General features: G+C 38.9%; 1 protein-coding gene across 1 annotated transcript in view; it reads left to right on the forward strand.

Moving 5' to 3' along the window:
* PLA2G12A (phospholipase A2 group XIIA) overlaps positions 1–10,163 on the forward strand; it is a 29,199-nt gene extending 19,036 nt beyond the window's left edge. The window contains exons 2-4 of the mRNA XM_003129255.6: positions 6,561–6,637; positions 7,909–8,074; positions 9,621–10,163. Of these exons, the coding sequence (XP_003129303.1) occupies positions 6,561–6,637; positions 7,909–8,074; positions 9,621–9,739 (362 nt within the window). The 3' untranslated portion in view covers positions 9,740–10,163. The remainder of the gene's footprint in view (positions 1–6,560; positions 6,638–7,908; positions 8,075–9,620) is intronic.

Below are 13,513 nucleotides of genomic sequence, written 5' to 3' on the forward strand. Positions count from 1 at the left end.
GGAAAAACGAAAAGGGACAAGAAATGTAAAATCAATGGGAAAACAAGATTTAAAATAGCCATAAATAAGTATCTATCAATAATTATTTTAAATGTCAGTGGACTTAATGCTCCAATCCAAAGACACAGAGTGGCAGGATGGATAAAAAAATAAGAGCCTACAATACACTGCATACAAGAGACTCACTTTAGGGCAAAGGACATACAGATTTAAACTGAGAGGACAGGAAAAGATATTTAATGCAAATGGAAATGATAAGAAAACAGGTGTCACAATACTCAGACAAAATGTCAAAATCTATAAAGATAAAGAAGGACACCATATAAAACATCAATACAAGAAGAGGATTTTATACTTGTCAACATATATGCATCTATTATAGGAGCACCCAAATGCATAAAATACTAACAGACATAAAAGGAGAAATTGACAGGAATATGATAATAGTAGGAGACGTTAACACCCTGTTCAAATCAGAGGACAGATCTTGACAAAATCAGTGAGGCAACAGAGATCCTAAATGGTATAATAGAGTCGATATTTTCAGAAATTACATTCAGGAAGAATCCAGAGTTGAAGTTCCTGTTGTGGTGCAGTGGAAACTAATCCAACTAGGAACTATGAGGTTGTGGGTTCGATCCCATGCCTTGCTCAGGCAATCCGGCATTGCTGTGAGCTGTGGTGTAGGTCACAAATGCAGCTCGGATCTTACATTGCTGTGGCTGTGATGTAGGCTGGCAGTTGCTGCCCTGATTGGACCCCTAACCTGGAACCTCCGTATGCTGAGGGTATGGCCCTAAAAAGCAAAAAAAAAAAAAAGAAGAAGAAGAAGAATCCAGATTACACATTCTTTCAAGTGCACATGGAACACTCTCTAGGATTGATCACATAGTGGGGCAAAAAGCTTCAATAAACTTAAGAGTATATAAATTGTCTCAAGCATCTTTTCTGACTATGATGATATGAAACTAGAAATCAATCATAGAAAAAGAAAAAAAGAAACGAACATTACATGGAGACTAAACAATATGCTACTAAAAAAACCAGTTGGTCAAGAACGAAATAAAAAGAAATTTTAAAAAATCTTAAGATAAATAACAATGAAAATACAACCATACAAAATCTATGGGATGAAGCAAAAGCAGTTCTCAGAGGGATGTTTATAGCAACATAGATCTTCCTTGAAAAATATGAAAAATTTCAAATAACCTATCACTTAAATGAATTAGAAAAAATCAAAACCTAAAGTCAGCAGAAGGAAGGAAAATAATAAAGATCAGAGAGGAAATAAAATGGAGGTTAAAAAATAGAAAAAAAAAAAAAAGGAGTTTCTGTCGTGGCACAAAGGAAACAAATCTGACTAGGAACCATGAGGTTGCGTGTTCAATTCCTGACTCACCCAGAGGGTTAAGGATCTGGCATTGCTATGAACTGTGGTATAGGTCACAGATATAGCTCAGATCCCACGTTGCTGTGGCGTAGGACAGCAGTTGTAGCTCCATTTGGACTCGTAGCCTGGGAACCTCCATATGCAGCCCTAAAAAGCAAAAGCAAAAAAAAAAAAAAAAAAAAAAAAAATCGGTGAAACCAAGAGCTGTTTTTTTTTATTTTTTATTTTTCTGAGCTTGTTCTTTGAAAGAGTAAACAAGACTGACAAACCTATAACCAAGCTCAGCAAGAAGAAAAGAGAGAGAACCCATTTAAACAAAATATGAAATGTAAAAGGAGACATAACCAACACCTCAAATAGAAAAAAACTATGAGAGTACAATGAACAATTATGTCAACAGATTCGATAACGTAGAAGAAATAGACTAGTTTCTAGAGACATACAGCCCACCAAAACTGAATAAAGAAGCAACAAATGATGAACAGACCAAGTACTAGAAGTGAAATAGAATCTATAAAAACTCCCTACAGGAAATTCCATTGTGGCTCAGTGGTAACAAACCCAACTAGAATCCATGAGGGTGTGGATTTGATCCCTGTCCCTGCTCAGTGGATGAAGGATCCAGCTTTGCTGTGAGCTGTGGTGTAGGTCACAGATGCAGCTTGGATCCTGCATTGCTGTGGCTGTGGTGTAGGCCAGCAGCTGTAGCTCCGATTCAACCCCTGGCCTGGGAATTTCTGTATGCCATGGGTGCGGCCCTAAAAAGACAAACATAAATAAATAAAAACTCCCCACAAACAGTCCAGGCCCAGATGGCTTTACAGGCAAATTCTACCAAACATACACCAAGCCTTCTCAAACTCTCCCAAAAAATTGAAGAGGAGGGAATACTCCCCACAACATTGTGTGTAACCATCATCACCCTGATACCAAAACCAGACAAACACACCATCAAAAAAGAAAATCTTTGATGAATATAGATGCAAAAATTCTTAATAAAATGCTAGGAAACTGTATCCAACAACACATTAAGAAAGAGCGTACACCACAGCCAGGTGGGATTCATCCCAAGTTTACAAATATGGTTCAGCCTTTGCAAACCATTAATGTGATATACCACATTAACAAAGTGAAGAATAAAAACTACATGATCATCTCAAAAGATTCACGAAAAGCATTTGACAAAATTTTACATACATTCATGATAAATCTCTTACCTAAGTGGGGATAAAGAGGAAGGGAAGGAAGGAAGGGTATCCAAATTGGAAGAGAGAAAATTGTCGCTATATGCAGATGACATGATACTATATATAGAAAACCCTAAGGACTCCACATAAAAACTGCTTGATCTGATAAATGGATTCAGCAAAGAGGCAGAATACAAGGTTAACTAAATATCTAGGAATAAACCTCACCAAGGAGGTGAAAAACTTACACATTGAGATCTATAAACCATTAATAAAGGAAATTTAATTGGAAGGATCCATTGTTGCCATGAGCTGTGAGGTAGGATCCTGCATTGCTGTGGCTGTGATGTAGGCTGGCAGCTACAGCTCTAATTTGATACCTAACCTGGTAACTTTGATATGCTGTGGGTGGTGTGGCCATAAAAAAAGACAAAAAAATAAAAAGACAACCTACATAAATCAACTATACTTCAATAAAACTTTTAAAAGATTAAAAAAAAAGACAACCTATAGAATGGGAGAAAATGATGCAACTTGACAAGGGCTTAATTTCAAAATATACTAACAGTTCATACAACTTAACAACAAAAAACCCAAACCAATAGAAAAAAATGGACATTTTTCCAAAGTAGAAATACAAATAGACTAAATAGACATTTTTCCCAAGTAGAAATACAAATGGCCATAGGTACATGAAAAAAATCTTCATCATAGCTAATTATTAGAGAAATGCAAATCAAAACTACAATGAGGTGCCACTTCACATTGGTCAGAATGGCTATTGCTAAAGAAGTCTACAAATAACAAATTCCGGAGAGGATGTAGAGAAAGGGAGAACCCTCCTACACTGTTGGCGAGAATGTAATCTGGTATAGCCACTCTGGAAAACTATGGAAGTTCCCCAGAAAACTAAGGATAGAGTTACCATGTGATGCAGCAGTTCCACTCCCGGGCATATATCCAGTCAAAACTATAATTCAGAAAGATACATGCACCTCTATGTTCATAGCAACACTATTCACAATAGCCAAGACATGGAAACAACCTAAATGTCCATGAACAGATAAATGGATAAAGATGTAGTGCATATATACAATAGGATAGTACTCAGTCATAAAAAATGAAATAATGTCATTTGCCCCAACATGGATGCAACGAAGTGAAGTAAATCAGAAAGAGAAAGATACTGTATGTAACTTATATGTGAAATCTAAAATATGACACAAATGAACCTATCTACAAAATAGCAGCAGACTCGCAGACCTAAAGAACAATCTTATGGTTGCCAAGGAAGAGGGAGGTTGGGGGCAGGATGGAGTGGGAGGTTGGGGTTAGCAGGTATAAACTATTATACATGGAGGGAATAAACAAAGATACAACTGTATAGCACAGACAACTCTATTCGATGTCCTATGATAACCATAATGGAAAAGAATTTTCTATTATTGTGCATTTATACTTTGTGCCAATTTCTGCTATACAGCAAAGTGACCCAGTCATGCATATATATACATTCCCTTTCTTATCTTCCGTCATGTTCTATCCCAGGAGATTGGATATAGTTCCCTGTGCTATACAGTAGGAACCTCATTGCTTATCCACTCTGAATGTAATAATTTGCATCTGCCAACCTTTAACTCCCAGTCCATCCCACTCCCTCCCCTCTCCCCCTTGGCAACCACAAGTCTGTTCTTTATGTCTGTGAGTTTGTTTTGGTTTTGTAGGTAGATTCATTTGTGCCATAGTTTAGATTCCACATACAAGTGGTATCATATGGCATCTGTCTTTCTCTTTCTGCCTCACTTCCCTTAGCATGAGAATCTCTAGTTGCATCCATGCTGCTGCAGATGTCATTATTTCATTCTTTTTTGACTGGGAAAAGAATGTTTTTTATAAAAGTATATATATATATATATATTTATTTATAACTGAATCATTTTTTCTTTTTTTTTTTCTTTTTGTCTTTTCTAGGGCTGCACCTGAGGCATATGGAGGTTCCCAGGCTAGGGGTCTAATCTGAGCTGTAGCCACCAGCCTACACCACAGCCACAACAACACAGAATCCGAGCCGCGTCTGCGACTTACACCACAGCTCATGGCATTGCCAGATCCTTAACCCACTGAGCAAGGCCAGGGACCGAACCCGCAACCTCATGGTTCCTAGTCGGATTCGTTAACTACTGAGCCACGACAGGAGCTCCCTGAATCACTTTTCTGTACAGCAGAAGTTGACATTGTAAATGAACTAAACTTGAATTTTTAAAAAACAAAGCTACTTTTAGGTAGGAATTGAAGGATCACAGTGACTGATCTGATAGTCTGAGGCATTTACTTTTATCCTCCAAGGGCCAGAACTAACCCTCCTTTTGGACAGTGCTGGAGAATCTTCTGCCATTGGTACGCTCTTTTTGAAATCCATCATAACTATTTCCTTTTGTACACAGTGTTCTTCAGACTGGGTGGGGCTTTATATCATCTTGAGGTTATGCTCTCTTGAGGCTCTACTTGGTCACCTCAGTTGAACATGTGAGTCTTGGCAAATCACCTAAACTATTTTTAAATCATTACTTTGAGTAGTTTTTGGTTTTGGGGGGTTGTTTGTTTGTTTGTTTCCTTTTGGAGGGTAACTTTTAGTCTCCGAGTAATAAATGTTAATTGAATGAAAGTTGGGGAAATACTTTGTGTCGCTCCAAGTATCCAACTCTAGAATGGTATTTGGAACAGCTGGAGATATTTTATTTGTGTAAGTAAAGATAAATGGTAGCCCCAGATATTAGAAAGGATTATCATATAAAACAGGGAATTGTCTGGTTTTGTGTTCCTCAGAGGGCAGAGGATTACTTAAAGGTAGAATTTACAAGACAAAGAGTTTTAACTGTTAGTGCCAGTCCACAATAGAATAGACTGTTTCTTGACACTGTAAGATTGTGGGAAACATTCAAAGACTGTTCCATATGTTGAAATGATTTCAGTATTACAGGAGGAGAGTTTTGCTTTGTTTTCGTTTGTTTGTTTTCTGCTTTTTAGGGCTTCACACATGGCATATTGAGATTCCCAGTCCAAGGGTCAAATCGGAGGTATAGCTGCCAGCCTATACCACAGCCACAGCAACAGCAGATCCTTAACCCACTGAGCGAGGCCGGGGAGAGAACCCACATCCTCACAGATGCTAGGCAGGTTTGCTAACTGCTGAGCCATGAAGGGAACTCCCAGAAGGAGATGTATTTCTGACGTATCTTCCAACATTTAAGATTGCTTTGATAATGTCATCTTTTTCCTTGTTACTGAACCACTGATGCTATTAAGGTGAATATAACGGGAGTAGTAGTTTACCAAGCTATCTTTATTCCTTGCCTTTTTCCTTAGCTGGCAGAGGAGTATATTTGTAAAATGGTTGGTTGGAGTCTGGGCTAGAATGTATGGTCCTATAATGTCTTATAATGGCATTAAGGTAATTAAATGATCAGATGACCTTGCCTTCGTTAGGTTTAGGCTGTAGTTAATGGTTATTGAGGTTTGTTTGCAGTGGAGCATTGATGTTGGGAAGATACAGTTTTTGTCCTATAGGTCTTAGCCTAAAAACATAAGCATTAGAATGTACAGGGAAATAGAGTGGATTTATCTTTCATACATATGGACCTGTTCTGGCATGTAAACTCTGAAATCGACGGAAGTCCAGAATAAGCCTTTATGTGTTTGTGTAGTGTTGGCTTACAAATAGAATTACATTTTATGAACCATCATAACATTTTATGAACTGCTGTTTGTGTGTATATATATATACAAATTGTGTATATATACACATTTGTACATATTCTGCTACAGAAGTAAAAATAATTCAGTAGACAGATGAGCATTCTTAATGCTCATCCAAGTAAATACATATTCACTTATGTCAGTATCTGAATAGTAGTTATTTCTAAGCACATCATACATTTATTTTCTATTTGAAAATTAATTGTGATACCATTTATATTTTATAGGATCTAAGCCTTTCCCACGTTATGGATATAAACCCTCCCCACCGAATGGATGTGGCTCCCCACTCTTTGGTGTTCATGTAAATATTATTTTATATTTGATAAGGTTTATGATCGGTAGGCAATGTAATACTCCTAATAATACAAGATGGTCATTGTGTTCTCAGGTTCACAGATAATTTTGTTTGTTGTAATAGTGATCATATTTACTATATTCTTTTATAGCTAAAATTAATTTAATAAGTTATAATGATACTAAATGGAGTAAAAGTCATGTTTTTTTTAATCTTACAAATGTTAATGCCATTTAAATGATGTTTCCTCTTATCACAAACGTGATTAAAAAGTTTAGAGTATAGAAGTAATACTACTGAGGAGGAAAAGTATAGGAAAGCATAACATTTTCTATATTAAAACTAGGCTAAGTAGGGTAACTGTTTTAGGGGAGGCTCAATCTGAGCCAGTATTATGGGAAAAAATATTTTATGAAAGTGATTCCTAGACACAAGAGTTTTGCATACATAGTTATTTTAAATAGAGATAATTACAGGTTTGAAGGAATATCTTTAGGGAATGGATAAACACTTAAAGATTAAACCACAAAGGAATTCTTATTATGGCTCAGCAGGTTAAGAACCCGATGTTTCTGTGAGGATGCAGGTTTAATCCCTGGCCTCACTCGGTGGGTTAAGGATCCAACATTAACACAAGCTGTGGCATAGTCACAGATGCTGCTCAGATCTGGTGTCGCTGTGGCTGTGGTATAGGCCTGCAGCTGCTGCTCCCATTTGACCCCTAGCTTGGAAATGTCCATATGCCACAGGTGTGGCCATAGAAAGAAAAGAAGAAGAAAAAAAAAAGATTAAACCACAAAAAAGAAAACTTTAGTTGTAGAAGCTTAAAAGTTATCAGTGATATTTCACATAAAGTACATTTTATTGAGGGATGAGGCACGAAGTACTTTGAAATATACAAAAATCATACTTACCTAGTGACTGCAGAAAACTGCTAAAGCTCTTAGCTTTGTCTTTCTGTTTTTAAAACTATGTTTTGTGTTTTGAACAGTTGGAAATTGTATTTGTTATCAGCAGATGAATGTGAATATTCTAACATTGCAAAATTGGGAGCTTGGAGGCATGGCTGAGGGAGAGAGGACAGAGTAACATGGGTGGGTACAGATGAGAGTAATGGAGAGACGTTTAACCTGGAAAACATTTGTAGGCAGAAATGAATTTTGGAAATTATTTCTACAGCAGTGCTGTCTTTGATTTCTGAGTCTCTTTGAATACAGTACTTCAGCAGAGAAGGTTTGAATTTCATCAACAGTAACCCATCCAAATGCCTCTTTCAGCTTAACATCGGCATCCCTTCCCTGACAAAGTGCTGCAACCAGCACGACAGGTGCTATGAGACCTGCGGCAAAAGCAAAAATGACTGTGATGAGGAGTTCCAGTATTGCCTCTCCAAAATCTGCCGAGACGTGCAGAAAACACTAGGACTAGCTCAGCATATCCAGGGTAAGCTGATTTGGTGGGATGGGAATGAGTGCAGTTTGTAACGTTTTATGTGTTATGATACTTTATGTAAAAGTACAGGATTTACTAATATAAATCTCCCACCTTATCTATTGTGACAGAGCCCATTCAGTTTTCTGAGATGAGGAGTCGATGATTTTGTCATCTAACGTGATGTGTAATTATGGAAGCAAGAAGTGTTAAGAAACCTTGGGAGGAAGATGTGTGAGGCAGAGAAGGATTCACCCAAGATCTTGTGCCCTGTAGTCTAACTCTAATTAACCAGAGCCTAAAGTTTGAAACTCTGGGTCCAGTGATATTTAGAGAACAGTACACTGGAATTTAGAGGAGGAAGTTCTCTAGAAGATTTGAGTGTTAATATCTGTGTCAGGAAGTTCCCTCAAACCACTCCAGGTTCATTGATGTGCTAAGAGGACTCACAGGACTCAGCATATAGTCATATGGTGATGATTTCAGTGAAGGGATACAAAGCAAAATCTGCAAATGGAAAAGGTGTTACAGTAATGAGAACAGTAATACCCATCTCATAGAATTGTCATGAGGGTAAAATAAAATATTCATAGAAATGTACATTGCTGTACAAATACTAGTAGTTAACAAGATTTCTTTACTGTCAAGCCAAGGAATGTACCATACACTGAAATCAGAAGAGGAAGAACAATCAGATGGGGCAGGAAAGAACACTACCATTTTTAAGCACTTTCTGTAACACACGGTGCTAGATACTTGACACGTTTTTATTCATGTTCATAAAAACCCAAAGCAGTAGCTGGCAGTATAGCCATTTTTCAAGGAAGGAAACTGAGGCTCAGAAAGAAGTAACTCGTCCCAAGTTTTATCCTTCTGATTCTAAAACTTGTGCTCTGTCTACTCCAAGATTTCCCAAATAATCTCACATCATAGGTATTATTCTGAAATCCTAATAATAACTATGAGATAATAACAAGGAAGAAATATCTGGAGTTCCTGCTGTAACTCAGAGGGTTAAGAATCTGGCTAAGATCCATGAGGATGTGGGTTTGATCCTTGGCCTTGCTGTGTGGGTTAAGGATCCAGCATTGCCGTGAGCCATGGTGTAGGTCACAGATGCAGCTCAGATCCTGCATTGCTGTGGCTGAGGCATAGGCTGGGAACTCCATATGCCATGGATGTGGCCCTAATAAGCAAAAAAAAAAAAGTCATTCCTTACAATCCAAATTCAGCAGTGTTACCAGGCATCTTATTAGTGATACTTTTCAGATAAAAGGAAAATTAACAGTGATGAACTGATCAATGCTATTGAGCCTCATTTGTCTGGTACAAAAAGTTGGGTTGAACAGTTGCATGTAAATAAAAAGTAGATACAGGTAGAGACGCTAAAATAGAAAGTCTTTTTATACATATGCTACTAGTTTGGGAAGACTTTCACCTAAAATAGGTTTAAGTGCCCCTAATGCTGTGCCTGACACTGTGCTGTAATGTGTAGCATGTGAAGAGAGAGTGATGCTTTGCAGCTGTCTGACAGTAATGGCCCTTTCTTACTTTGCAGCCTGTGAAACCACAGTGGAGCTCTTGTTTGACAGTGTTATACATCTAGGCTGTAAACCATACCTGGACAGCCAACGAGCTGCATGTAGATGTCGCTACCAAGAAAAAACCGATCTTTAAAGAAGATGCTGACAGGTGGTGACAACAGCTGAGGACAGAAGAACTAACCTTTGACAAAGAACTAATGCTTTTACGGCATAATGCTGCCTTATTTTTGTGAAAGGATTATTTTAAGACCTTATTTTGACATTAAAACTTCAAACTAAAGAAGTAAATGGAGATATCTTCCTGGACATTGCTGCCTTAGGGTGCCACATTGTCTTGACCAGTCTCAGAAAGAGGTGCATGTTAAGTGGAGAAGTTCTTAAAAGAAAACGTCCGTAACTCAGTTTTCACAACCGTATTAACCAAAAAGTAAGGTCAAGTGTAAGATTCATTGTAAGGTATGTTCAATATTATCTTATTTGGAAATAAGGGAAATCTTCCCTTAGAAGTATGTATGTTTACTGTAAAATTTAAAATACACATTTATGCCTGGAAATAACTGACTTTATTTTTTTCTCTCCTTTAACACATACTGATTTTCCACTTCCCATTGAGCATGTGATCAAGTCACACCTCTATCAATGAGGACTAGCTACAAGAACAAGGACATGGCTGTTTCTCATGTAAAATTGGAACAATCTGCTGGGATTTGTTAGGAAGCAAAGCTGGGATATCTAGGTATTAATGTAATGTACCTAGAAAGCGAACAAAATTCGGAAGCATAGTCATTCCCTTTTTATGAATCACTCATGACAAATGTCATAACTTGCTATGACTTTTGCCAAAATTGGAGAAGAAAAAGGATTTAATGAGACCAATGAAGTGTTGTTTAGCATGCACATCAGGGCATTATGTGCTGTTATGCTTTGGTGTTTATTCCCTAGTACTTGCTCTTCATAGTAGATTCTCAGATATTTTTAAAAGACTAAACCTTTTACTAATAGCCTTAATAAAGATTGTTCTTGGAGTTCCTGCTGTAGCACTGCAGGTTAAGGATCCGGTGCTGTCTCTGCAGTGGCTCAGGTCGATGCTGAGGCACGGGCTCGATCACCACTGGGTGCAATGAGTTAAGGACCTGGCATTGCAGCTGTGGCGTGGGTTGCTGCTATGGCTCAGATTTCACCCCTGGCCTGGGAACTCCATATGCCATGGGTGTGGGGGAAAAATTGTTCTTGATATTGTTGGGATTTTTAAGTCTTTAGCTGTGGAGTCAAAAGGGATGGAAAAGCGAGATACAGGAGTTCCCGTCGTGGCACAGTGGTTAACGAATCCGACTAGGAACCATGAGGTTGCGGGTTCGGTCCCTGCCCTTGCTCAGTGGGTTAAAGGATCCAGCGTTGCCATGAGCTGTGGTGTAGGTTGCAGACGCGGCTCGGATCCCCCGTTGCTGTGGCTCTGGCATAGGCTGGTGGCTACAGCTCCGATTCGACCCCTAGCCTGGGAACCTCCATATGCTGTGAGAGCAGCCCAAGAAAATGGCAAAAGACAAAAAAAAAAAAAAAAAAAAGAAGAAGAAAAGCGAGATACAAGGAACTATCTTTTACAGAATTCTCATTTACATTAAAAATTATTAACAGATGTTTAAGAGCTAATCCAGAACTTCAACTGGCTCTGAAAATGTCTGTGAGTGTTGAACGCTTTTCAGCCCGTAGGAAAGCTCAGCTACGTTCCTCCATCATTCTTTGCTTACCACTGGCTGTTGATGTTCCCTAGCCCAGGATCCTTAGCCATGTATATCTCTTGGGTAACCTGTGGCCAAAGTTCCTAAGACGAACTGCTTGAAAAGTCAGAGAAAGACAATACCAGGCGTAGTGGCAAGAGCGGACATCCTTGTCTTGTTCCTGATCTCAGTGGGAATTCTTTCAGCTTTTCACCATTGAGAATGATGTTCACTGTGGGTTTGTCATATGTGGCCTTTATTATGTTGAGGTAGGTTCCCCCTATGCTCACTTTCTGAAGGGTTTTTATCACAAATGAGTGTTGGATTTTGTCAAAGGCTTTTTCTGTGTCTATTGAGAGGATCATATGGTTTTTATTCTTCAGTTTGTTAATGTGGTGTATCACACTGATTGATTTGCAGATATTGAAGAACCCTTGCATCCCTGGGCTAAATCCCACTTGATCATGATGTACAATCCTTTTAATGTATTGTTGGATGCGGAAAGACAAAACCAAGAGAAGTAGCTCTTCTTAAATCCTTACAGGCAGAGCTGAAAAGAACAGAAAATATGTACTGAAGAAAAGAATCACATTGCTAACTTTGAATATATGTCACTGCTGAGAACCTGATGGCTTCCCAAAGTGATGGTGGCAAGTATTTTGGTAGTAGATGTGTCCTCCACTCCCAAGGCATATGGAGGTTCCCAGGCTAGGGGTCTAATCGGAGCTGTAGCCACCGGCCTATGCCAGAGCCACAGCAATGCGGGGTCCGAACCGCATCTGTGACCTACACCACAACACTGGATCCTTAACCCACTGAGCAAGACCAGGGATCGAACCCAAAACCTCATGGTTCCTAGTTGGATTCATTAGCTACTGCACCACAATGGGAACTCCTAGATATGTCTTCTATTAGACAAGGCAAGTGAGCAACCCTCATGGCTAAGTGAGCAACCTGGACTCCAACTGAAATACTTGATCAGGTATAACTTTAAACTTATAATAAATTCATGGATTTTCTTGGCAGCATTGGCTTTCTTGAGAACAAAGAATGTCTTTGTAAAATATATAATCCATGGTTATAAAGTATGTACAAAAATCAAAACTATGTTGGAAAAAACATAAATACCACACTTTCTAAGAGGATTACGAAAAAAAAAACAAGTCAAAACTGTTTATGTTCAGATTTATGAAATCTTATCTAGGAATAATTTTAGACTTAGAGAAAAGTTGCAAAGATAGTATAGAGGCTTCTTCTATATTCCTTACCCCTAATGGTAACATTTTACATACATGAAGCATTTGTTAAGAAACCACTATCAGTAACTCCTATTAACAAAACCAGACGTTTTCTTTTTAATTGTCTCTCTAGGACCGCACTCGCAGCATATGGAAGTTCACAGGCGAGGGGTTGAATCAGAGCTGCAGCTCTTGGCCTACACCACACCCACAGCAATGCAGGATCCAAGCTCGCGTCTGCGACCTACACCACAGCTCACAGCTACACTGGATCCTTAACTCGTTGAGCGAGGCCAGGTATCGAACCTGCTTCCTCATGGATATTAGTCAGGTTCGTTACCCATGAGCCATGAAAGGAACTCTGGACTTTATTCGGTTTTGTTTGTTTGATTGATTGATTGGTTTTTATGGCTGCATCTATAGCATATGTAAGTTCCTGAGCCAGGGATTGAATTTGAGCCACAGCTCCAATCCCAGCTGCTACCGTCGGGTTCTTAGCCCACTGAGCCACAGCGGGAACTCTGATACTAGACTTTATTTGGATTCCGCTAGTCTTTCCATTAATGTCATTTTCCTTTTTCTTTTCCAGGATCCACTCTAGGATACCACAGTGCAGTTAGTTAGCATGTCTAATTAGCCCCTGGTGTGTGACAGTTTCTCCATCTTTCCTTGTTTTCATAACCTTGACAGTTCTAGGAGTACTAATCAGGTGTTTTGTAGACTGTCCCTCAACTTGAGTTAATCTGATGGTTTCCTCATGTTTGGACTAGGGATATGGACGGCTAGGAAGAAAGTCACAGAAGTAGAGTTTTCATCAGGGAGTTCCCATCATGGTGCAGCAGAAACGAATCTGACTAGTAACCATGGGAGGAGGTGGGTTCCATCCCTGGCCTTGCTCAGTGGGTTAAGGATCTGGCCTTGCTGTGCCAGAGGATCCCTCATTGCTGTGGC

Source organism: Sus scrofa, chromosome 8 (assembly GCF_000003025.6).
Source record: "Sus scrofa isolate TJ Tabasco breed Duroc chromosome 8, Sscrofa11.1, whole genome shotgun sequence".
Taxonomy (NCBI): Eukaryota; Metazoa; Chordata; class Mammalia; order Artiodactyla; family Suidae; genus Sus; species Sus scrofa.